A 25,428-nucleotide genomic window follows, 5' to 3' on the forward strand; every position below is an offset into this window, starting at 1 on the left:
TATGTATCCCTCCTCAGAAGCCACCAGCCTCCAAGCAGTACTCCAATGCAATAGATTTGATTTATAGGTGGTGCTTTATCCAACACTAAAAATCTCATGGCTTGTAGCAGCATGATTGGCTCCGGCTATCAGGCAACTGGGGAGCCCTGGCAGCGCTGCGCCCTGTCACAGAAACACTTTTCAGAGATGGCCTAGGTCCACATAAACCCCTGCATATGTCACAATCTAATCTCATAATAATTGTATGTTGCATCCATTCCTTATTAAGTGGAAGAAGCCCACTCCTGCATCCTTGACCCACTAATTCTACCCTCATGGATGTTAACAGATTAGTCAGTGGGCCTAAGCCCGCCCTTCTGGCTTGTATGCTTGTCTTTCTCTCCAGCCGCTAGCGTGCATGATGTGCTGCGGCTACTAATCAATTGGTTGGGGTGATCCATGTGGAGGGCTGTGATCAGCACCTACCGACGTCACAACCTCGTGTGTATTTACAGGGAAGTCTCTTAAAGGGCCCGTCCCTCTAAATACATTTTAACAGAGGAGGGTCTATACCTTGTGCAGACCCTGACAGCGCCACGCTTCCCACTTGGCATGACATCTGACAAGGGATCACCGATGCGGAGGATAGAGGCCCATAGCTGATGCCTTCCAAAGCGCATCCTATTGAAAACAGCGGTACACTTTGAAGTGTGTCACCCCCCCCCCCTCTCCTCCCATGGCCTCCAATTGGGCCTGATTCCGAAAAATTAATTTGTGAAACGCAGATACATTCACGTGTCGCAAATGCAGTTTTGAGAAAAGGCAGTGGTCGAAATGCATGAAAAAAAGTAGTCGAACTATGTTGCCTGCTGGCTTGCCCAACTCCCTACCAACCGCATGACCACGTCCCCTCGCACACATAATACAAACCCCTAAGCACATGCTGCTGCTGTTTAAGGGAACGTTCAGTGCACTGAACTGAAGTGTAAGTTTCAACTTCTTGCTACATTTTTTATTTAAAAACTAAACCATTCCGGATCGGTTTCCTTTTAAAATAAAAGTACACGAACAGTAAAATGTATTTAAAAAGTAGAGGAGCACCGCTCCCAACTGCTCCCACCCACTTCGACCTCTGAGAAAAGGGATGCGTAGCTGCATGTGGGAATCACACACGCAGGTGGACTCAAGGTTAAAGACACTTACCCAGCACCTAGGCCCCCCCTCACTCTTACTGCCCCCTACTAGACCCCTCCCCTTAACCTCCCATTCCCCCCTGACCTCCCTGCTTGCTGCACTTGCACGATCCGAGTGTCACAGGACCTAGTAGGACCGTTATTGTTGTTATCCTCTGCTGTCCCCCTCCAGACCCCCCTTGTCTTGTGGCGCCTGGAAACACTTTCTGCTGTATAGGCGCCATACACATGTCTGATAAATAAATAAATACTTACATTCCGAAAATGCTGACTCTTGACACAAGCTCCTGGGCACCTTCTTCTCTGGCGAGATTGCTTCGGACATCTGCTCTTAGACCAATGTCCTTTCTACTCCCCTCTTCATATTTCAAATAAAAGTAAATGCCTGGTATAAGCCTACAGATAAAACACTGAGGATGCTTTACCTTGCCCTTAATCGCGGTCTATAATACATTTAAATAAGCATTGGCAATGGCAACAGTTTGGCCTTTTGTGTTGGCATGTGAAAGGCACTTGCCAGGCACTGCCGTAGTGGTATCAGCTGGCCATTGGTGGTAGCAGCTGCAAGTACCTGGGCATCTAATAGCAGTGCCTAGCAAATGCCTAATACTTATGCACTAGCCCAAACTGTTGGCTTTGCCAATGCTTGTTTTTAACAGGACTTCAGTGAAGGCCGTGCATAGTGCTTAGAAATCGAGTGGCTGAAGGCAGACCTGGTGAAAAAAAATGTATTAGACCAGTAGCAGGTTTAAAGTTCCAATTAAGTCTTTAATTCCCAGAAGAATACTTTGAAAACACACCTGAAAGCCAAGCTTGATGGTAAAGGCTTGATTAAAGCGACCTCAGAGAGTTCCCATGAGGCGGTGGTTTGGGCGGGGAGGGGCAGAAACCAAGTGGGAATGGGCATAGGGATTAGCATGGCCATGGGCAGTCAATGGCTGGGCAAAATTACCAAACAACATCTGCAAGCTTTGTGCCCCTCCTCAAATACAATTTCTCCCATCTGTACCCTAATGCAATAGTTTAGGCTTAAAGGTGGCGTTATGGTCCTACTTTCTCAGGTGCATTTTTTTCACGGCCCCGCAATAGATGTTTACATCCTTCATGTGCACTCGATTCGTTAGTCTCACCCTTTTGCAATGTAGTCTTTTGCGAAATGGTAATATACTGTTTCCCCAGCGGAGCGCATCACGGCCGCTTGAAAGGACGATATGAAGAAATAGACATTCTTCAATTACTTTTGAAAACCCCTTGCGTTTTAGCCATCTTGCTGTCCTGAAGAAGGCCTATTTTAAATGTGCACACTGTAACACTGTCGCTAGAAGGCCGTAGCATTGTTGCCAGTATGTTTTTTGCGTGCCTAATAACACCCAAGGTATTACACTCTCGGTCAATGCAGCAAGTAAGAAAGAACACAGGCTTCCTTCCTTTTTGTAAGCACTGGGGGCGGTGGGCAACCTTCTAGTGTTGCATTTTTCTTGGGCTGTATAGGTTTCTTTCACTAGGAACACACTCATTCTTTTCTGCATACCAATTGACTGTTTTTCCTACTGGTTGTTCCATGACTGTCCCCACCAGGAATTTGTATCACATATAATTTTATAATAGCATTTTTAAATAGTTGCTATTAAAAAATGAATGCTCTTCTGTTTGTGAAATTCTCGAGAACTACATTGTTGTCTCCGTTTCCATGAATATTAACTGAACTGGTGAACTCCTTCTGGCCGCAGTGACTATTGCACATACATTTCACTTTTACTTTTAGAGCAACGCTGAACTTTTTATAAAATAACACAATACTGTGGAGGACAAAGATGAAAGTAGACAAGTGCACACACACACACACCCCACCACCCCCCACCATAACAATATTGACTTCACTTGTTTAATTTGTTGAGTTCATGCTTCCCTCTGGGGGTATATTTTGGCACCTCCCGCCCCCCTTATCCTTAGTGCAGAATAGGAAAACATACAGAGGTTACCTGCCCCAAACATTTTGTTTACTGCAAATTCATTCTCCGCAGCTCTGTCTATTGCACATTCTTCTGAGTTTGTACTGAATTATTCTATGTTCAGCGCTGTGGAAACAAGCGCTACATGAAAGCGAACAGTCAAACCATCCTTGATGTGGGGTGAAATAATTAATGTATACGACCTGCCCGCGTGCATTTGTTCGCGCGCAGCCATCCCCAGTAAAACTGCTCAGCCCCTGTTTTGACCGTTCATTGAAAACGGGGGCCCGTGCAATTTTTGTCCCCTGCCTCCTTTGTTAAGGAGGCAGGGGACACCCCTACGACCCCCGAGGTCACAGATACTGAACACAAGGAGCGGGGCACACCCCTGCAACTCCTGCTCCTCATGTTGAGGTAAGAAGGTCAAAAAGGCAGAAGGTCAAAAAGTACATCAAGAAGTAGGTCAAAAAGGCCAAACGACCAAATTGGGTAATACCGAAATAATCATTAACAAATGGCTTTTTTTAGGAATGATTCCCTCTTAAGACAGCAAAGCAGACAAGTGACATAGAGAGAGTTCCCTAATAGTCCCACCACTAGTGCTGATTATGCTATTCTGGTAGTATGGCATAAGCAGAACAAAGGATATGATATGATATTATATGGCATTTATAACACGAGGTGATGGCTAAATGAATCTTAACCTCTGGTAGCATAGCATCGGCCGTCGCCAGATGAGACAGAGCAGTCCATCAATTAGCACTTGCCCCCACCTCGCATATATTATTGCAGGTGTTATTAGTATATATCTAATAATGCTTCTGGTATCGCTCCACCTTCCCACTCCTCTCTTATCTTCTTTCATTCCACCTCTCGCCCTCTTAGGTCTCAGTCCCAATATCTCCTATTCATCCCCCGTCCCTCCCTGTGCTTCATCCCGCTTTCGCTCGGTTTCTCTTCTAGACCCAGATCTTGGAATGCCCTCCCTTTGCCAATTCGTTATGTATCTTCTTCCCCCCTTTTTAAGATTTGCCTCAAGGACATCTGCTCTCTGCCTGATTGTGATGTCTTGATGTGCTTTGAATTTTTATATAGCGTTTTAAGAATTTGTTCAGCGCTTTGGTGTACAGCGCATAAAAAAACAATAAAATGCCAAATATTAAAGATAGTACTGTTGGATCTGCAGGTGTACACTAAAAAAAGCACAGGTGGTTATGAATGCATGAATCGCTGATCACAGTTTGGTGGGAATCTGACAGAAATTGCACTTTACTGATCAACAGGAGACTTATTATAGGGAAGAGTTTAAAAGTGCAACCCTCCCTCCCCCGCAAGAATCAATTTTTTGGAATGTTCGTGTTATATAGATGAGCTTTTGAAATGTCCCTTTTTATCTGAACACACTCAAATTCCGTTCTTGCTTGGCCAGGTAAGCGGACAGGGTCGCACTAATTGTGGTTATAATCGGTGGCTGGATAACTCATTCCTTTCCCAAGGAGACTTTATAGAAGAAATTAACATAACCTGGATTATTCTTTCCTTTTAGTTGTAACGCTGACAATATTTGCCTCTCCCAGGACACGTTAAACATTGACACAGGGGAAATACTACATTTTTTAGCATTCTGAAGTACACGGGCAGAGTAAATAGGACTCATCCATGTGAAACTTAATAAATAATGTTGCTACTTAAGTTCCGAGGTGAAGCGGAATGGATCCACAAACGAACAGGCTTTTTAGGTTTCAAAAATAGAATTAAAATCTCTCTCTCCCTCTCGCTGTCTTTTTCTCTGTCTCTCTACCTCTTCTTCTCACTCTCAGCGGCAGCCATGCGAACCGGAATAGACAGCATATTGGGGCGATATGCCCGAGGGGGTTGACACGAAACCAAGGGGCATATCACCATTCCCACCACTCGTTTAGATCCCTAATTGGGTGCTAAAGGAGTCTTTTAAAAAAGGAAAAGGAAGTTACCTTGCATGCACGTCCCAGCGCCGGCTGTGTTGCTGTTCCTGAAGTCCGTTTTTCATGTTGATGACTGCGTCATCATCAACATGAAAACAGACTTTGCAGATATCAGCACAGGGTGGTGCCGGGCCGCACACCACATGTCAGTTTCTTTTTTTTCTCGCTAGGGAGCTACATGGGTGCTAAGATGAAGCAGGGCAGGGAAGCACCTGACACCAATGAAAATGCTTGTGACGCGGGCTTTCCTTAGTGAATACAGCCTGTGTTCTGAGCATCGTTATTAGTTGACAGCACCTCCCAGGGTGCCAATTGTTCGTATAGCCCACAGATTATTCAGAATGCTGCATTCGAAGGCTACCCATATCTCTACCAATGCCATGCTGCCTCATAGGTAGATTTATGAACAAACAAATTATTTGCAGTAATATATCAAATATATACTGTCAGGAGCAGTGGAGGTGGTACCAGGTGGTTTGTGCCCATAAACTTTGTTAAGCACCCTCGCTGCACTCTCCCTTTACTTAGTCTTCCGGGGGCCATAACTCCCGGTATGTCTCCCAGACCGGATCTATAAAGCCTAATTAGCACATGGATTCTATTACAGACCTCCTCTCAGCCAATCAGAATGCTCGCAAAGCATTCAATACTCTTTGGTACAGCCCGCCTTCAACACATTCTGACTTGAGCAACAGTCTGATAAGTAGCACAGACAAAAATTCTTAAACTGTGTAAAGGAAGAGAGCCACATGTGCATTTAATTCCCTCAAATTCCCAACCAATAGTCCTCTGCTTTGCCTCAGGCAATAACTTGGGCCTGGGTCCTTATCCAATGATTATGACCCCTCCATCAGACTTTGAAGCATAGTATACGCAGATGATATTAACAATGAGGTTGAAAAGCAGGCTAAATATCTTGAGCATTGACAATTCCTCAATTAAAACTAACAAGCTAATTCTCCAGGTTTAACAATTGGCAGCAAAAAATTCCATAAGGCATGTTTTTCACTGTGTAGGAACACATCTGCATGAATGGAGGTGCTTACAGTGGAGATAAGTTATATATTTAGCACATTTGAATTCCACTTCTAGTGGGTGTGGAATTGTCCAAATTAATTTGGAAAATGATGTGGCTCTTTTAGGCCAATCACTTTATTCAACATAAAAATCATAAGTTTTACAAATATCTTCCCTGTTCAAATTGAATAAACAATTTGGGCCTGATTCATGGAATATTTCCCTGGTTCAAAGTGAATTTGCACGGCTGAAAATTGACTTTGCATTGCTGACACAAACTCTGATTCATGGACTTGTGCAGTGTATTTTTGCCATGCAAAGTCTGGGCAAAGTCATTTTGTACTGCAAAAATGACCATGCGCTGACTTTGCCTGGACTTTGCACTGCAAAAATACACTTTGAACGGTTCCATGAATCAGGGTTTCTGTCTGTAGTACCACATGCGCCCAGATGCAGTTAATTCTTCCCAGTTTCTAGCACGATATAAAAATACAAATACAAACCCACATATGCTGCCACTACTCATAATCCCAAATCCATTCACATGACTGAATGACGGCAAGCACAAATGAATTTGGTGGTAATTTTGAAGTAAAATCACAAATATACCACCAAACTATGAAACCTATAGGGGCTCATTATAATTCTTGTGGTAATGCTCAAATGTTCTACTGTAGTATTACCACCAAACTCATTTACTGTTACTGCCACTCGGGCCTGCAAATTTACTACAGGATTCCTAGTGGTGGAAATGCGGTATAAGTCCCCATTTTGGAGTCCGTAGGACTCTAGGTGGATTTTGTCATTTTACTTCAAGGCCTACTTAGAATTCAGTGGTGTTGTAAAAGTGGAGGTAACAGAATTACTCCCACTTTTTCACTGCACCCGAATTCTAAATGAGGCACATGTTTTTTGCAGTAGAATAAAAAGAAGCAAAAAGGCAGAAGAGAAAAAACATATTATAGCCTGTGAGAGCGTTGCGGGTAGCTGGATATGCATGGCTTTGATTAATTAAAGCATGGAGAAACTGATAAAATTACCCTTCTTTCCAGGTAACAAGCACTGACAAAGACTGCTGATAACATCACAACTGACACCATGACATAGATTAGTTAGACATGAAGTATATAGACATCCCTGCATGAAGTTACACAGACACTTAGATTTATTGCTGGCAGACACAAAGAACATGCTTATGACTCACATAGTTAGAGGACTGACACACGGAAACCGCAAGATGCACAATAATACATATGAACTGCTTGCTGATGCTTAAATGCAACTAACATGCGCGGCCATGTAAATCAACATGGAAGCCATAAGTACATTGGAGTGAATGGAAGAAGCAGAATGGACTCGAGAATACAGAGATGAACTGACAGGCTGATCTCTCTGAAACACGCAGACTGGGCTTCCAGTGCAGCCACCATCGACAGCCTTGCCAAGGACACCGAGAGAAGGAATGTTTTAAGTTAGCAGAAGATATAGGACGCCTACAGGGAATACAAGCTGAAAATCCTCATAATTGCAAGCAGAAGAAATCAATTTTGTTGTCCCTGCACACATGATCTGAACCTGCAAGACAGAGCCTATTAATTAAACCCAGACTGAGGTGGCTGTTCCCATCGAACTCAAGGCAGGATGAAACAGAGCAGTATCAGGTTCAAAGCCGAATGTTCTGTCTCAAGGCCTCAGAGATCGAAGATGGTAACTTGTTGAGGACATGAAGCACCTTTGGGGCCGTTTACACCATCTTGAATAGTTGCACTTGGCCTGGTAACTTTCCAAAGCTCCAAGGCTGAGAAAACCCTTTTTGGCCACTCCCTAACCACCTTCCACGTTAAGCTCACACTTTGTTGCACCATACAATCATCACACACTAACCTGTAACATTTGTATTCGCAACATTTAGAAGTGGTCACAGGAGGAACCACCAAATATGTTTTACCCAATCGCCACACTAACCCCTTAAAGAATGTGTATGTAGTTGACCTTACTAACCAATCCCGACCCTTGTTAGGGTTTCTAGGATGTAACTTCATTTTGTGATGTCATGTAGTAACATAACTGGATGACAGGCTTAAGATCAATAAGAGCGCGTGTGGAGAAAGCTGCATTGTTCATACTGTAATTCCTTGGTCCAGTTCCTCTTCTGTAATTGGGGAGATTGATAATGATTCCCCTGCCTGTAATTCAGCGTTTTTTGTGTAGACATGCTATCCACATTTTCCAGGTACTATTATAAATGAACTACCATGCCATAAAATGGCAAAGGTTGGCCAATGGTACTACTACCTTGGCATATTAAAGCATTGTCTAGCAAATGCACATCTAATGCCTATACAAAAGCCAAAATCGTTGGCTTTGCCAATGCATGTTTCTTTACTGCCTCTGGCAAATGCAGGAGAAATCATATCAGCCTGATCTGATTTCTCTCATATGTGCGAGAGCTTTAGGCCCTCTCACGGGTGGGAAAGTGCTGATAGATGCATCTGTTTAGTTAAAGGGATGCCTGGTGGTGGTCAAAACGAGAGGCTGAAGGTGGCCCTTACCTAACATGTCACCCTGTTAAACCACGACCCATTTAGGCCACGCCCCATGTCATGCACCCCACCCTCGATTTCGCCTGACACAGCAATGGAAGTAGATGTTCTCATCTGGGAGAAATTGACGCTGCAACCTCTGGAAAGGATATGAATTTGGTTGCATCCAACAAACTTGGTTATGAGATGGGAGTATTCTGGAGGTGATCATATCTCTTAAACTAAATATTCCATTAGCACCAAATTCGAGCTGCTGAGTCTGAAATGATATCTGGGGTGTCTATTGCAAATGACGTATCAAATTTTGGACTTGCGCAGTTTACATTGGCACACAAATAACTATAACCTTGAGAGAAAATGTAGACAGATACATTTGCCTGGACAAAAGAGCCTCTCTTCCCTTAACTCCCCCTTTTTCCTGCCCTCTCACTTTCTCTCTGCCTCTATCTCTCCCCCTCCGCTCTCTTACACTCTTTCCTCTCGTTCTATCCATCTCTCTTCCTCTCTGGCTCTCTGGCTCTCTAACTCTCTCTCTCCACATACATCTATTTTTAATATAAAGTTGTTGCTCCGAAGGTGACGATTGGCTAATTTTAAATCGGGGAGGTGCTGCCTGAGATCACATTGAGAGCGGTGGTGTCATGAAGGCACACACCCCGCCATAAGGTGTGATAAGCAAAACAATAGCTTCGGGCCCCGAGCTTGAAAGGAAGATTACAGAGCACTCTTTAATTAAGCAACACACATGGATAACAGTGCGAAGAGAGTGGAACTGGGGACACTATTGCAAGTGTTTGATTATTTTCCTCTCAAATCTTTAGTACCTGCGAACTCCTGATGTTGTCAGAGGAATTGCAGACTTTTCAATTAGCTCAATTTTCAAAATGCATTTCTTTTGAAACACGAGGTTTAACAAGAGAAATTAATTGGCCTCTGTAAACTATCCTTCCATTACGCATTTCGTAAATTGATGTTTTCGTGTCCATGTATGCATGTATGTATGTATAGTATGCATGTATGTATGTATAGTATGCATGTATGTATTGAGTTGTATAGAGTGAAACCCACCTGGGAAGTAATGAAGAGTTGTACAACAAATGGTTGAAGCACTGGGATACAATAATATAGATGAACTACAAAGAGTGGAATATTATGAGCCCAGGTAGAAGAACATGGAGAGAGGAGATAGAGAAGGGTTACAGGCAAGGGATACAGGTTATTTAGGAAAAGACCCAGCTTGTGTCAGCGATGTCAGCTGGTGCTGCTGCATTCTTATCACGCTATATTTTTGTGAGGTCCAACAATCTGACCATCCCTACTACACTCTTAAGCGCTTGGACCTGAGTTTGGGTTGCCCACCCACTTGCATTCAGCTATGAGAGAGGAAGCAAAGGTATTCCCTTTTAATGCCTCCCTCCAGAGGACTGGAAAGGTGGCAAATTATTAATAAGCCCCTCCAACATTTTTCCAAGCCAATGTTCTACTCTTCATTTTATAGGCTAGTTATAGCCACCTTCGTCGATGTCTGATCGATTTTAGTTGCTTACAATTAGAAGGGAATATCTACCAATCAAAGAAGCACTCGGAGATAAATAGGTTAGCACTATGGCATCAGCAACATCGGTGTAATGGCCTCTTCAGTCGGCCCACTCTCTAGCTGAAGGCCACAAGAGACACCTGGGAACACCAATCAGAAAGTAATCGCCTCATACCAGCAACACCCGAGACAACATCACAGAGACCAACCACTGATGGATTAGGTGATAAGGTGACAAGAGAATGTGTCATCACTTCTGGTTTGTGGCTTCACTTTCTGTCTGTAACATCACTTCCTGCACCCATCTTGGATCAGTGACAATACTTCCTGTGGCCATCTTGTATCTGTGACATCACTTCCTGTGGCCATGTTGGATCAGTGACATCACTTACTGAAGCTATCTTTAGTCGGCCCACGTTTCTGTTGAAGGCCTCAAGAGACTCCTCTGGGAACACCAATCAGGAAGAAATCGCCTCATCCCAACAACACCAGGGACAAAATCACAGAGACCAACCATTGATGGATTAGGTGATTAGGTGACAAGAAAATGTGTCATCACTTTTGGTTTGTGGCTTCACTTACTGTCTTTAACATCACTTCCTGCAGCCATCTTGGATTGGTGACATCACCTCCTGTGGCCATGTTGGATTAGTGACATCACTTACTAAAGCTATCTTGAGTTGGCCCACTCTTCAGCTGAAGACTGCAAGAAACTCCTCTGGTAACAACAATCAGGAAGTAGTCGCCTCAGCCCAGCAACACTAGGGACACAATCAGAGAGACAAACCATTGATGGACTAGGTGATCAGATGACGAAAGCATGTGACATCACTTCTAAACTCGCTAGGGGCATCCAGCCAGGGGCATCCCAGTTAAGGGCATAACAGTGAAGGGTGAAGACCAGCCTCTTTGCCTCTTAGGGGCTAAAAGCCTTTGTTTTTGCCTTCCTCCCTGCTACACCTGTGTGTACCCCTAGCTTACTATTATCTCCCCTAGCTTATTATTATCTATGCTGTCTCTCCACTCTATGGTACTCACCTATAACATATTCACTAATGCTGCTCCTATTGCTCCTCCTACTCACCTCTCCCTATGCTTTCTCCAATCATGCTACAACTTCCTCCTTTCCTATCCTTAACATAAAACTCAGATCTCAAAACTCCCACTACTCCATCTCTCTTTCACCTACTTCCAACATACAAAGCCGATGAACTAACCATATCTCCCCTAATACAAATCCAACTGACCTCTCTTCCTCTGAGACTCTCTACCATTCCTTACGGCATAAACTGAACATTGCACTCTGGAATGCTCAGTCTGTATCCAACAAAACATCCTTTATCACTAACTACTTTCAGCTCTCCTCCCCTAGGCCAACTTGCTATCACTGAACCAAGATTTCCTCATCTGACACTGGCACGCTGGTGGCCCTACACAACTCCAAACTATCCTTCATTCACTCTCCTTGTCTGACTGACAGAGGTGGAGGCGTCGGAAACCTACTCTCTGTGACAATTTGCCAGGTATTGTCACTTCTCCCCAACCGAATGCCCTTTCCCATGTGGCTTGGGAGGGCAGCCACTACCCAATTGTCCTCCTAGGGGTGGTTTAATGCGGGAGGACCTCATTCGGAGGGACTCCCCCTCTCGGGATAAGGACGATCACCTAGGGTACAGCCTGTTGGCCAACATCACAACCCAACCTTTCCTAACCCCCCTCCATTCTAAACCACTTCCTTGAGAGAAGACCCATGTATTTCTGTAGTGTAGTAAAAACAACCAAAACAGAAAGTACCAGGAAGAAGAGACCAGAAGACATGAATATTATAGAGTGAGCTAGTACTGGTAAGAGGTGGAACTGAGGATGCATGAAAAGCAACCTATCAAGAACAACCGATGACTTTGACAATCTGCCAGGGCAGGACTGGCAATAATGTATAAGAAGAGAAGAATGACTGAAGATTTGGTCGAACCCAGCATGGAGAGGTAGCAGGTGTAGAAACCAGGCAGAACGGGAGTTTCAAATCCAGTAGGCGGACTGGGGATGCTGAAGAGCAGAAAACGCTGGCGAATCACTGAGGGAATTCTCAGTGGGTCCAGCTGGAGCAGGCCTGAACACAAAGCAGGAAGAGAGAGCTGAGCTGCTGCAGAGCTGTGGACGTGGAGGAGAGAAGCCCAAAGAGGCGGAGAGACACATCCCAGTCCCGGGAAACCCTGTGACATACCAAAGTCACAAAGACGGTAAGGGGAGGTACGAGAGACCCAGACGGGACACAGGGTGGAAGAGAGAGAGGCTTGAGCAGCTTTCTGCCTACCCAGTAGTAACAATCAAACTATTGGAAAGGGTGTACCGAACATCCAAGGAGATATTCCTCCTCTCTGCATCAGAGGAGAACGTCCTCAACACAGTAGCAACAATAAGCCCACTGACCACCAGAGAAGGGTATGGGACTCTGGCATAAGAATACTAAGAATCTGAGGAAAGCATTCTTGTCGCAATGGCAGGGAAAAGTCCCCTGAAGCACCAAGAAGAATTTGGGAGTTTGCTAATTCCTCGAAAAGGGATAAAAAAATATTGATTTGAGAGATACAGAAAAGAACTCTCAAACACCATGGAAAAGGAGTCATTCTCCTGGTGAAGGGACTGAAAGCCCTTTTGATACACCTGAGAGATGTCAGGGGAAGGGCGTCATTCCCCCTGGCTTTTGAGAGGACTATATGGGAGTGTGTGAACCAATACCAGGAGAAGGGAGTCATTTCCCTGGTTCTGAAAGTTGACTGGTGTAAAGGTTTGTTGGAACCACAAGCCAGGGTTAGGGAGTTATTCCCCCTGGCATCCTTTTTGCCAAAGAATATTTATGGGAATACCAGTCAAATACCAGGAGAAGGGAGTAATTCTCCTGGAGAAGCAACTTTCTGTTGGTTTATTCTTTAGTTGTAGTGTAAGGGATAGAAGTAGGTTATAACAAAGAACAGTATAGTTTGATTCAACGGATATTCTGACAGTTCCTTTAGTGTTAGTATGAGGCAAGGAAACCCTTCTTAGAAGATGGGGAGAGGGGGTGCTGTTGCGCAGCTGCAAGATGGCAGCCTAGACGAGGAGGTCCGCTCCGGGCTTCATTTTCTTTTATTAAATATACTGTTTGGCACCGATTCTTGATTCGCAAAGCGGTGCCTTTGCTGCTAAAGACCTCGAGCATCATCGGCTCCCTCCTCAACGTTCTCTGAGGCAATACGCCAGTGAAATCGTCACTGTTTGCACACTGGTGGGACTCAGTGGACGGGCCGCCCACTACATCCACATAGTGTGGCTTCACTCCAGGTGGGAAACCACAGTCCCTGAGGATGAGAAGGGGGCGAGATTCTCAAGGGCCGCTGACCTGAGCATACCTATCCCTCACTGGACACCATCATACCACTTATGCTTCAGGTTAAGCGGCCGAGAAAAGGGGGCTATTTAATCACGGCAAAACCCAGTTGATGAAGCGAGGCGTGTGGGTAGTGAGCCCTGATTGAGCGCCTGCAGTCGGGGCCCAGGCTCCTAGTTACAGAGTCACGCGACAAGCGCCCTTAAGCTCCGCCGACCATGGGGCTCCCATGATACCGGCGGCCCTACAACCGGTGGGACGATCCGACTGACATTGCGGATTAGTGGACCTTCACGGCACCGCGGGAAATACGTTGATCACATGTTCCTTGAACCGAAAGCAACGTGACTGCGCAACGGAAGTGCCACTACCGCAAAGCAAGAACCAGCCTACAAACAGGAATCTTCGTGCTGCGGCTTCTTTAGAGGCTCATTGCTGGCGCACAGTGAGTACACTAGGCTCCCAGGGGGGAGGAATTCTCGGAATCGATCCAAGGCACACCAACATCCCTATTCCATGACTGTGGTACTCCCCAATTGCCCTGTACAAGGATGGTTATTCTCTCAACACCAAAGACTGTAACACCCTTGGCCGTTACTTAGACTGGCAAGTGAACAGAGGCTTGGTATCTGTGACACGTGGCGCGCATGACTCTACTGGCTATGCCTCCCACTCAATGCATGGAACTCCATTATTGCAACCCCCCATGCAACCTACTTAATACAGTGCCTGGCTTCGCTTGCTTCACTGAACAGCCCTGCTGGGCTGGCTAATAGGGGCTACTACAATTTAGGAATCTAACTGAATGACAGCACGACTGGGATTACGGGGGAGTCTACAACCCATTGGTTCGCTTAAACCAGGACACCCTACAAATCATCGCCTGGAAGTTCAGCCAGGATAGCCTGTCACACGTTTCCAGTACTACCGACCTGCTCTTACGGGACACGGGTTGGCCATTGGCTGAGGCACGGTTCTGGAGTTGATTTCAGTCGACGTTGACTTCTCTGACTACCACAGCTTCATCAAATATAAACAGGCCACATAAACCACTGAAGGTGTCATAGGCCTACTGGACCCTTACATTACCCAGAAGACGGTTGGCTCTCAAACGCTGAAGCAGGTCTGCGATCAGACTCAATATCTGGCTGCAAGTTGGGGCAATCAATTTGAGGTGTCCACCTCTCCTATGTCCCTGGACTCCTCGCACAGTCTGCTCAGACTGCCCCTGCCATTGGATTAGCCGGCATGCATCCAAACTTATTGGATTCCTCTACGCCTGCCTCATAGTCACTGGCCCTTTGGTCCTGGTGAATAGGTCTGGCCTCTGTGGGATCACCTTCACTGCAGGTAGTGGGAAGGATCCTGACATGCGGTCTCTCTGGCACAGCGCTCCACCTTGCTTGAACGCACAGGCTGATGCAGTTATGTCTAAGGGCACCAGCAAGAAGCAGTGCTCTATCAATATGTTTGCGAAGACCACACCCAAACCTGGCGAAGCCCAACCGGAAACTCCAGCCAACCCCGAAACCTCCACTGAGCCTACAGAACTCCAGAAAATGATGGACATGCGTGAGGGGTTTACTGTGCTACGCTCAAAACTGGATGATATGAGTCGAACAATCACCTCAATTAAAGCCAGGATGGAGAAAACTGATACCCGAGTGACAGAAGTGGAGTCCAGGGTCTCTGTCACAGAGGATAGTATTACATCACTCCAATCTGAGGTTGCTTCATTGTCCAGACAGGTCCAGGCGATCAGTAAGAAAAATGAGGATCTGGAGTCACCATCCAGACGTAACAACCTGCGCATTGTTGGGGTTCTAGAGGAGAAATTTGACGGTCCCATGAAGGATTATGTCAAACGGATGCTCCTCTCCCTACTCGATGCCCAGAGCTTTCACCACAATTTGCGATCGAGCAAGCCCACAGATCACTGGCAGTGAAACCCAGGCCTGGCGATCCTCCTCGTCCCATCATAGCCAGAGTGCTAAATTACCGTGACAGAGACACTTTGCTGCGAGTGGCCAGAGGCAAAGGTGAGCTACTGCTTGGCTCTGCTAGGATACATTTGTACCCGGATTTCTCTCTAGCTGTCCAACAGGAATGAAAATCCTTCTTATCTGCTAAGAAACGGGGCTCTGGGACCTGGGGGCCAAATACTCTATGATGTACCCAGTAAAACTGTGGATCGAACATTCAGACAGGGTCTTCTTTGTCACTATCCCACAGGAAGCCTCAAAATTAATTGATGAACATTTCACTGGCTAATGGTTCAATCCGTTTCCCCTTGTTGACCCCTTCGATCTTCTTTACGTCATGATTCTCCCATGGGGCACGAGATGCAGTTACAGGCTCTGCCCCATTTATCTTATTCTACATCTACATGTTATTTCCCATACCCGGTGGACATTCCATCTTCGTTAGCCCATGTAGTGCATTTCTCCTATCCCTTGAATCGTGCACTATAACATGCTTTCTCTTAATGCCCAAGTCGGTCCTGGTCGCCGCTCTAGGCTAGCACACAGCCCCCATGCAGTGCTGTGATCACTGCTGTTTTGGTTTGTGGTTTTATGGGGAATTCCCCCCTCTGAATGGGAGGCGGGTGGGGGTGTTGGGTGGAGGGGTGGTACAAAAGTTTGAAAAATTGCTTGACACGCGACGACAGAGCCGAGCGGTTCGAACCCTCGACACAACCGGACCATGTATCGCCCGTTACCGGCCCGGCGGGATCTTTATAGAATATATAGACACTTACCATTGTGTGGACACAAGTTTACCGTCTTGATGGCAGATGAACACCTGACCTGTATGAGCTGGAACATTAGGGGACTGGGCAAACCGGTTAAAATGTGTAAAACCACAATTATACATTGAAAGACACAAAGCTAAAATTCTATTCCTGCAGGAAACACATGCGCTTGCCAGGGGTTGTGACGGGTTTGCTAGATCATGGGGCCCCCAACCCTACTACACAACCTGCTACTCCCAAAGCCAGAGGGTTATGATTCTCATACATAGATCTCTCAAATTCATTCACAAGATTTAGCATATCGACCCCCTTGGACGCTACTTCCTGCTGTTTGGCTCACTTCTTGGTCAAGAAGTGGTTTTAGTTAATATATATGGTCCCAATATTAAGGACCCAGAATTTCTTTCCCACCTTACCTCTCTGCTTGCAGGGTTCACTCTCATTCCGATACTATGGGGATGGGACTTTAACACTATAGTTGACATTGACATGGACAGATCTGGCATGAAACCTAGACAACTCTCCCGAGCTGCTAAAAACATGATTGAAATACAGACCATGCTGGGGTGGTTGATGCATGGAGATTAATTCATCCCAACTTCCACGTCTTTTCGTTTTACTCATCAGTCCACGATTCTCATTCTCAAATCGGTAGGTGGCTACTGTCTGATGTCTTTATCAGATCCATAGATCATATGACCATTCGCCCAAGGACTTTTTCGGATCACTCCCCGATCATGGTCTCATTACAATGGGGGGGGGAGCAGAGCTACACGTACATGGAGTTTGAAGCCACACACCCCTGCTAGACACAGTGTTTGAGTCAGAACTGGGAGCCAGCATAGATGACTTCTTTGCAACCAATACTGGGTCAGTAGAGACCCAAGCCATCTTGTGGGAGACTTTCACGGTTTACATCCGGGGAGTTGCTTTGTCGAAAGAAGCAGGTATCCTTAAGGTAATCAGTACGTCCATTGAAGAAAGTGAGCTCCTTCTATCCTAATTAGAAGCCCAGTATGCCTCATCCCCGTCGGTTGATACCCTCAGAAACATGGACACGGCGCTAGATACCTTTCGGGCTAAGGCTGATCGGGAACGGAAGTTCCTGGATGACCCTCAAGCTGCCACAAGATATGGTGAAGGCAAACGCCCTGGGCGTCTACTGGCCAGACTAATTTGTCGTGAAAGGGGGACTTCCCATATTCCAGCCATCGACCGAGTGGATGGCAGCCTTGACTGTCATCCTAAGAAATTAACAACGAGTTTCGCTCTTTTTTATTAATCACTTTACATAAATGTAGACACTGCCCCAATAGCAGAGATCGAATCCTTTTTCGGCAGCATCCCACTTTCTGTGCTGTCCGCAGAGACAAGGGAAACACTAGATTATCCGATAACTAATGAGGAGATATCTCTGGCAATACACTCACTTTCTGCTTAGTTTTATAAATATTACAAGGGGCCTTGACTGATCGCTGTTTGGGAGGAAGCATGCCTTACCGGTAGGCTACTGCCTCACTTAGGGAAGCAATTATCTCAGTATTACTGAAACTTGAATAACCAGCCACACATGTGGTTCCTACCAGTCCCTCTCCCTCATCAACTGTGATGTTAAAACACTTGCCAAAGTACTGGCCCTTCGGTTGGCAACACACATGCCGTTTACCATTCATCCTGACCAGTCAGGATTCATACCTAGATGGTCCACTGCTCTCAACTTGCGTCGCCTTTTTAATATACTCACCGGAATAGACCCTGATACGCAGGCCGTAGCAGCCTCATTGGATATGCAAAAGCTGTTTGATTCGGTTTCTTGGAGGTTTCTGTGGCTAGTGTTGGAAAAGAGTAATTTTGGTCCTCGCTTTTCATTATGGGTTAAATTACTATATGCATCCCCTGCCAGGGTCCACACTGTGGACCAATGCTCCTCCCAGTTTAGGATAGACAGGGGTAACAGGCAGGGATGCCCCTTCTCGCCCCTAATATTCGCATTGGCCATCGAGCCAATGGCTGACAGGATTTGTAAGCGTCATGCCCAGAGGGTGATTAAGCTTTCCAGGGACACAGAGGTCATCTCACTTTATGCAGATGAAGCATTGTTCTATATCCGCTCCCCTCAGGAGAATCTGGCAGCAATACTGGAAGATGTGATTCTCTTCAGCACCCTATCCGGGCTTCAGCTCAACTGTGAGAATTCAATACTGTTTCCGTTGACTGATGCTAACCTGATTCCCCGTGACCTCCATGGCTTCACCTGGTCTCAATCAGAGATGAAATACCTAGGGGTAGTCGTTACTCGGCAACAACCTTTACTCTACGACCTTAACTATGGGAATTACCTCTCTGTCCTAGCCCAGAAGACTGAGGGCTGGGACACCCTGCCGATTACAAGGGCCGGGGGGGGTGGCTGTCCTTAAGATGGTGGTTCTCCCACAACTCCTATATAGATTCCTGAATATTCCACTTTGGCCTGGTAGTGAATTCTTCAAAACACTAACTCAAACTATCAATTAATTGTCACTCCGGCGGTGTAAGCCTAAAACTTGACACTACCCCCAGCTTTGAGCAATACTGGATTGCTGCCCAAGCCCACTTTTCAGCATTCTGGTTTGACCCCGCTGACCCCCCTCCACATGTTAAACGCGAATGCCTGGCGTCTGTGAGCCTTGATATTCGCTCCCTGAGTCTTTTTCCCTTCAAATTGAGGTTGGACCCCTTGGATCAGACTGGAGTCAGAATACTGGCTTGGAAGAGGCTCTGGAAATTAGTAGACACCCCGCATCCTTTCCACTGGGACCACCCCTTGTGGAACTTCCTACTTGAGCCACCTACCGTTAATGGTGCGATGGTCGGTCTCTGGGGTGAGGCCGGTTTTGGCACTTTCTGTAATGTTTTCACTCAAGACTCCACTGAATGGCAAGACCTTCCAGAGACTCTGAGAGGACCACCCTCTCGATGATTACAATATGCTGGGCTTTGCTGAGCAATAAAGGGTAGAAGGCACGAATTCCCCTCATTGTCCGCAGATGATACCCTTTTGTCTGAGATTATGAGTGGCTAAGCGATGAGGGGGAGGGTCACTAGGCTGTATAGCCTCATTCAGAGCAGGGAGAGGCTTCTCCTGGGGAAGCTACGGGAGGCATGGAGTAGAGATCTGGGGGTTAGGGTGAATGATCAGAGTTGGGAGTATATGTGCACGGGTACTCAGGCGGTCTCCTTTAATTCCAGGTTTAAACTGATTCAATTAAAAATACTTCATAGATACCACTATACTCTGATTAGACTACACCGAATGGCAGGCGACAAACCTGCTGAGTGCCCGGGACGCAAAACTGACAAAGCAGATTATAGCCACATGCTTTGATCTTGCACACATCTAACTGTGTTCTGGGAGGAGGTCTGCAAAGTGGTATCCACAATGCTGGATGCGACATAGCTCCGTCACCAATGACATGCTTATTCCATGAGTTTTCACATTCTGGCCGTTACCTCAAGAGGCTGGCTAGTCTCTGTATGCTACTCGCAGCCCGCTGTATATTGTTACTCTGGCTGCACCCTACGTCCCCCACCTTTGACCAATGGCTTCAAGCTGTTAGGTGGGCCTCTGATGTAGAAGAAGAATGGTCCTCGTTACAGCCGGCTGCTAGCAGGCCTATGGACATCTGGGCTCCCTTCTGAACCTACCTATCCTGTCTGAACATCGAACATAGTGATGACAATGATGACCCACCATCCCCAGACCCTGGTATCTGTTGCCAGCACTGTTATGAATGGTTAATTATTGTTAACATGATGTAATGCTTGCATGTTCCTTACCGTGACCCTGCGTAGTCCTGGTGTCCTAATTGTGCTACCATATGTTGATTCAATTCTTGATGCTCGTGCTCTCTGTTGTAATGTAAAGTTTTTTTAAAAAAAAGAAAAGAAGATGAGGATAGTGAGGGTTTCTTCATTTTTAAATGATAAACGTTTTTACGAAGCAAATTCCCACCTATGTGTCAGCATCCTTCTTCGACACCCTTACATCTCTTCCCGCCTCAACCCCTCACAAATCTCCAATGCCACACCCTTTAATACATCTTTTGAATTCACCATCTCTACTATTGATCCGCCTCACTCAGTTCGCATCATCTCCATGTATCGCCCTCCTAGACCCACTGGATCATTCCTTGACGAACTTGGGCAACTACTATTTCCACTAAACATTACCTCATTCTCTTATGTGACTTTAACCTTCATCTCCAACCGCTTCTCAGGAATCTGAACTTCAGTCTTGTCTTAGTGACTATGCTCTCCACTCTATCAATAACCTACCTACCCACATAGGGGGTAACTCTTTGGATCTCTTATTAATCTCCACCTCTCAGCCACACCATTGTCACACCATCCCTTTCTGATCACCCTGTTGTTTCCACCACCATCTGCTTTGCACTCTTTGATCTGCCCTCACCACTTCCCTCATCTACTACTAAAAGGAAATGTAAGCTTTCTGTCATTCCTTCCTTTCTCTCGAACCTACAGTTCTCACTCTCCTCCTTCACACACCATACCTATTCTACTAAAACTGCCTTCTCCAGCCTCTAATCCCCACTATATGACTCATTCTTCTCTCACTTCCAACTGATAGCTTTCACCCCTAAGTGTCAGCATCCACAGCCATGAGTCACCCCATGTATACGCTATCTTACTACAAACATGCGTCAGCTGCTACACAAATGAAGGATGACCTGCAACTCTACCTCTCTGCACTGAACTCTCTCAAGTCCTCTTTTGATATTCTACCTCAGTCTCATGGACTCTCACTCAACCATCGTCACCAGCTACAGGGCACTCTAAACTCACTCTTCCTAAACATATCACTACCAACTCCACTTTCACAGCTAATAACCTAGCTGAATACTTTGCTGCAAATATTTCCAAAATGAACGACTCTCTCCTGACCTTCCTCACACTCCCTCCTCCTACATTTTACACTCTGCCTACTCTACCAACATCCTCAGCCTCTATCTCCCACTTTCGTCACAATAATACTGAAGAAGTCCTATCTCTACTGATGAAGGCTAACCGTGGTGTAACAATGTTATGCTGTCTTCGCGCTCATTGTATGGAGGCTTGGATATTTTGGACTCATTTTGAGGCAGATAGGGAGACAGGTGTGGAAACACCTTTGTCATTCCTGCTCCGCCTCCAAAAGCACCTCCTTTTCCTCCTGCAAAACATTTAGCATCTGTTAAAAGCGGGTGGATTCCATAGGAATTTATCATGATGGTCATTTTACATGCCCTGGAGTGCAAAACAAAGCTGTAAAAGCAACGTATTAGCTACATTTGCCTTGCTTTCATACTCCAGGTCATTTTAGTGCTATTTGGAGTAGGGGAAGGAGCAAGAAACAGAATTACCATTTCGACTGTTCATTCATCCATCAAAGGGCACACGTTTTTGCACCTGTTTGAGGATTTCACGCACGTGCAAAAGCAATGAATTTCCATGAAATCCATTGTAAATGCAGTTTGCAAAGTATTATCTGAAAGCAGCATTTAGAACTTTTACAGAACGGAAAGAAAGAGTAAAATCAATTTCTCCTGTTTTTACACTTTACTTTATGATAGGAAAATTGCTTGCAGGGCACCCAAAAAGACTCAAGTGCTAAAAGTGATGGTCCCTGCATGCGATTAATACCTTTTGTAAAATAGCCCCAATATATTCTTGATATTCTTCAAAGAAATAAAAAAGATGAGGAAAAATGTGGTGGTGCCTCTCATCCTACTCAGTGGTGAGCACAACATTTTGGGGAGCCCCTGTGAGCCATGCTCAGCCCCCTCCCCCCAAGCTTTGCAACAAATCACATGTCGCGTCATACTGTGGGCCGGCCTACACTACCACACAATACACACGATGATCATGCTGCTGTAGGGGCACGCCACACACTGCACTAGGAGATAGATATAAATATGTGTTTTAATGCATTATACAGCACACTTTCTGAGAGTTTGCAATTGTTTTGTAGAGTAACACCAATCCAAAAATCCAATACGTAGGAGTCACCAACAGTGCACGTCATGGGGCACGGGGAGCCCTACGAAATCAAAAAGAAATTGTTTCTTGTTTAAGTCACTCTGCCTTCATAAAGAAATGGTTTCCGTTATAGTCTCGTAGCGGAAGTAATTTCTTTATGATGTCCGAGGGCCCCCCCCCCGTTCAGGACATGTGGTGACAGGGCCCCCCACAACACGGGTGCTGCAAGGGCCCCCGCTACGCCACTGATCCTACTAGTGGAAAAGGGACACATATTGCTCTCTGACCAAGGTAGCTATGTATAATTTCTGTGTTTTATTCTGGAAAGGTCATCTGAGAGGATAACAAGCACCACATTAGGCCAATTCTCCGCTCACAGATGGTTTGCTTTTGTGCATAAGTCTTTCAACATGCAGTCATCATTGGGATTGCTTTCACCTTTTCACCAGCATGTAGGACGGAGATGCTGCAATGTGTGGATTGCAGGGCTTGAAAAAAAGTCTTGCAATTCCCCATGATGCACACACACCAGCCTCTCATTGCCTTCATGTAAAAGTGTGAAAACAAATCCTATGATGACCGCATCTCGAAAGACTTCTGTACTGAAGCAAACCATTTGCGCCTTGAAAAAGCACCCAGTGGTGTGAAACATGTGTCAGTGGGAAAGGATATGACATTCTCGCAATAAACAGATACACTACACATTTTTGGGGGAATTGGCTCTACTTCATTTCACCCAATAAATTACTCGTGGCACGAGGTGAAGAAGGCTATAGAATAAAACTCATGGGCCTCATTATAACTTGTGCGGAATGGGTTTAACTGCGCGGGTAATGGTGCTGGCGCCGTTAAACCCACTCTGCACTATTACGAGGTCCCCTCGCGGGACCCGCTCTGGATGTCTGGTTTTTCCAGACGTCCATAGCGGGTCCCGCGAGGGGACCAGGGAGCTAACAACGGGCCCATTGTTAGCTCCCTCCCCATTCCCATTGAGCCCTGTGAGGGCTCGAATGGGAAAGGGGAAGGACCGGGCCCGGGTTCCCTGAAGGAGGAAATACCGGGCCCTCCATACTCGGAATGGTTCTGGTATTTCCCCATTCAGGGAACCCGGACACGGACATGATTTTGGAGGCAGCCATGCCCTTATTAAGGGCATGGCTAGCTTCAAAGTTGTAATGAGGCCCGTTGTTTCCAAATATGTAGTGGGAACAAAGCCTCAGTGCAGTACCTGAGGCAGCTTTTGGTTTCGGGAGTGTGGACGGCTGCTGAGGGCATGCCAGGATTTTAAATGATTCACTGTCAGTCATGGCTTGGAATATTTTCAGACCCTAAATATTTCCCCAAATTAGCATTAGAGAGCCTAAAATAAATAATAAAAACAGGGGCTTCTCCCAGAGAGTTTTCTTAAAGTAATCTGCCGAAATTGTGCATTTTATAGCACAATTTCTGAGAAAATGGGATAAAAAGCCATACAATGTAGGATTGGCTCTCTTGGGTAACACATGAAATAAATCCAGTAAATGCCATGAGTCAGTGATGGCTGGTGAATATTTTCAGTGGAGGGGACAAAATATTTCCCCAAATTAGTGTGAGCGACAAAGCGTAGCAAGGGAGAATAAACATAATGCAGTAAAGTTCATGGTGGGTTCTCACTCGAAGAACATTTTCGAAATAATGGGCCTCATTACAAGTTTGGCAGTCCAGAAACAATGTAGCAGGTAAGCTTACCGGCACTGTTGTTTCCGGACCGCCAAACTACGAGTCTGCTGGCTGGTGCCGTTTCTCCCACCAGGTCTGACCCAGGCAGGCGGAACGGCACCTGCCAGCAGACTTTCACGGAAGCACCGGCACTGTTATTAATGGTGCTGGTGCTTCCGTGAATGGGGATTAACAGAATTGCTGGTGCCGGATTTACCGGACAACCAGGGCTGTAATGCCCCGGTTAATCCAGCAAGTCTGGCGCCGGGAAATTATGGGTCCAGCAGCAGCCTGCCAGTTTTACCGGCGCGGCTACCGTCGCACTCGTAATGAGGCCTATTGTGTTGAAATGGTGAATTTTACAGTATATTTCTTTTTACATAAATGAGGTCAAAAGCCTAACAATTTAGAATTGGTTCTCTAGGGTAACACATGAAAACATCCAGTAAATGCTAAACAGGAGCATTTTTACCATGTTTTGATGAGGCTGAGGCCACAATCTATGACTGTAATGTTCTCTATAAATCCCTTTCTTGAGGTTGTGGCCAAATCTACGCCAGTGATTGTCACTATAAATCCCTTGAATGAAGTTGTGGCCACAATCCGTCTATGCAGTAATGGTCACTTGTATGAGGCTGCAACCACAATCTATCTATGCCAGTATGGCAGTAATGGATGATCACTGTATATCATTTGAATGAGGCTGTTGCCACAATCTATCGGTGCCTGTAACAGTCATTGTAATTCAATTGCATGAAACTGTGGCCACAATCTATCCATGCAAATATAGTCACAGTAAATTACTTTCATGAAGTTGAGCTCACAACCTATTATTATTATTATTATTACTTTTATTAATAGGGTATTTATTGCTCACGTGCCTAGCTTCAGGAAGCAACAGAGCACTTTACAACCATAGGGCGAAGAACAATGGTGAGGAAAGCAGAGAAACAAGGCAGTGAGGTGCTAATAGGGGAGGGGGAGATCTGGCAATTTGTCAGCAAGGGATATAGAAGCAACCAGGGGAGGAAACAGTGGGGATCAGATCACCCAGTCTCAGGTAGGTTTGGGAGTGGAGGGTGTGTGCTCCTAGATGTTTGGAAGGAAACATTCCTTGAAGAGGAGGGTCTTGAGCTCCTTCCTGAACTGTAGAAGTGAGGGGGCGAGTCTGATGTTGACAGGGAGGAGGTGGCTCCAGAGTATTGGGCATAGACACAGGTCTTTCTTCTGCTTCTTTCCTTCTTGCACCGGCAGGGTTCAAGTCTGCATATGTCCTTACCTCTGATGGCTCATAGACCTCCAAAGATGCTGGGTTTGTCAGTGAGGAAGATTGGGGACTTCCGGGGGACAGCCTTGTAGATGATGCAGCAGGATTTGAAGATGATACAGACTTGCAGTGGGAGCGAGTGCA

General features: G+C 45.8%; 1 protein-coding gene across 2 annotated transcripts in view; it reads right to left on the bottom strand.

Annotated features, from left to right (window-relative positions):
- The window catches only part of LOC138566995 (serine/threonine-protein kinase D3-like), a 441,766-nt gene that overhangs the window by 164,628 nt on the left and 251,710 nt on the right, over positions 1-25,428 (bottom strand). The window contains exon 2 of one of the 2 annotated variants that reach the window (XM_069644794.1): positions 20,121-20,192. The exons of the other annotated variant lie outside the window; for it this stretch is intronic. Within the exon in view, the coding sequence (XP_069500895.1) occupies positions 20,121-20,192 (72 nt within the window). The remainder of the gene's footprint in view (positions 1-20,120; positions 20,193-25,428) is intronic. 2 annotated transcript variants of the gene reach the window in all.

The sequence above is a fragment of the Ambystoma mexicanum genome, chromosome 2p (genome assembly GCF_040938575.1).
Source record: "Ambystoma mexicanum isolate Mex_15411 chromosome 2p, UKY_AmexF1_1, whole genome shotgun sequence".
NCBI lineage: Eukaryota > Metazoa > Chordata > Amphibia > Caudata > Ambystomatidae > Ambystoma > Ambystoma mexicanum.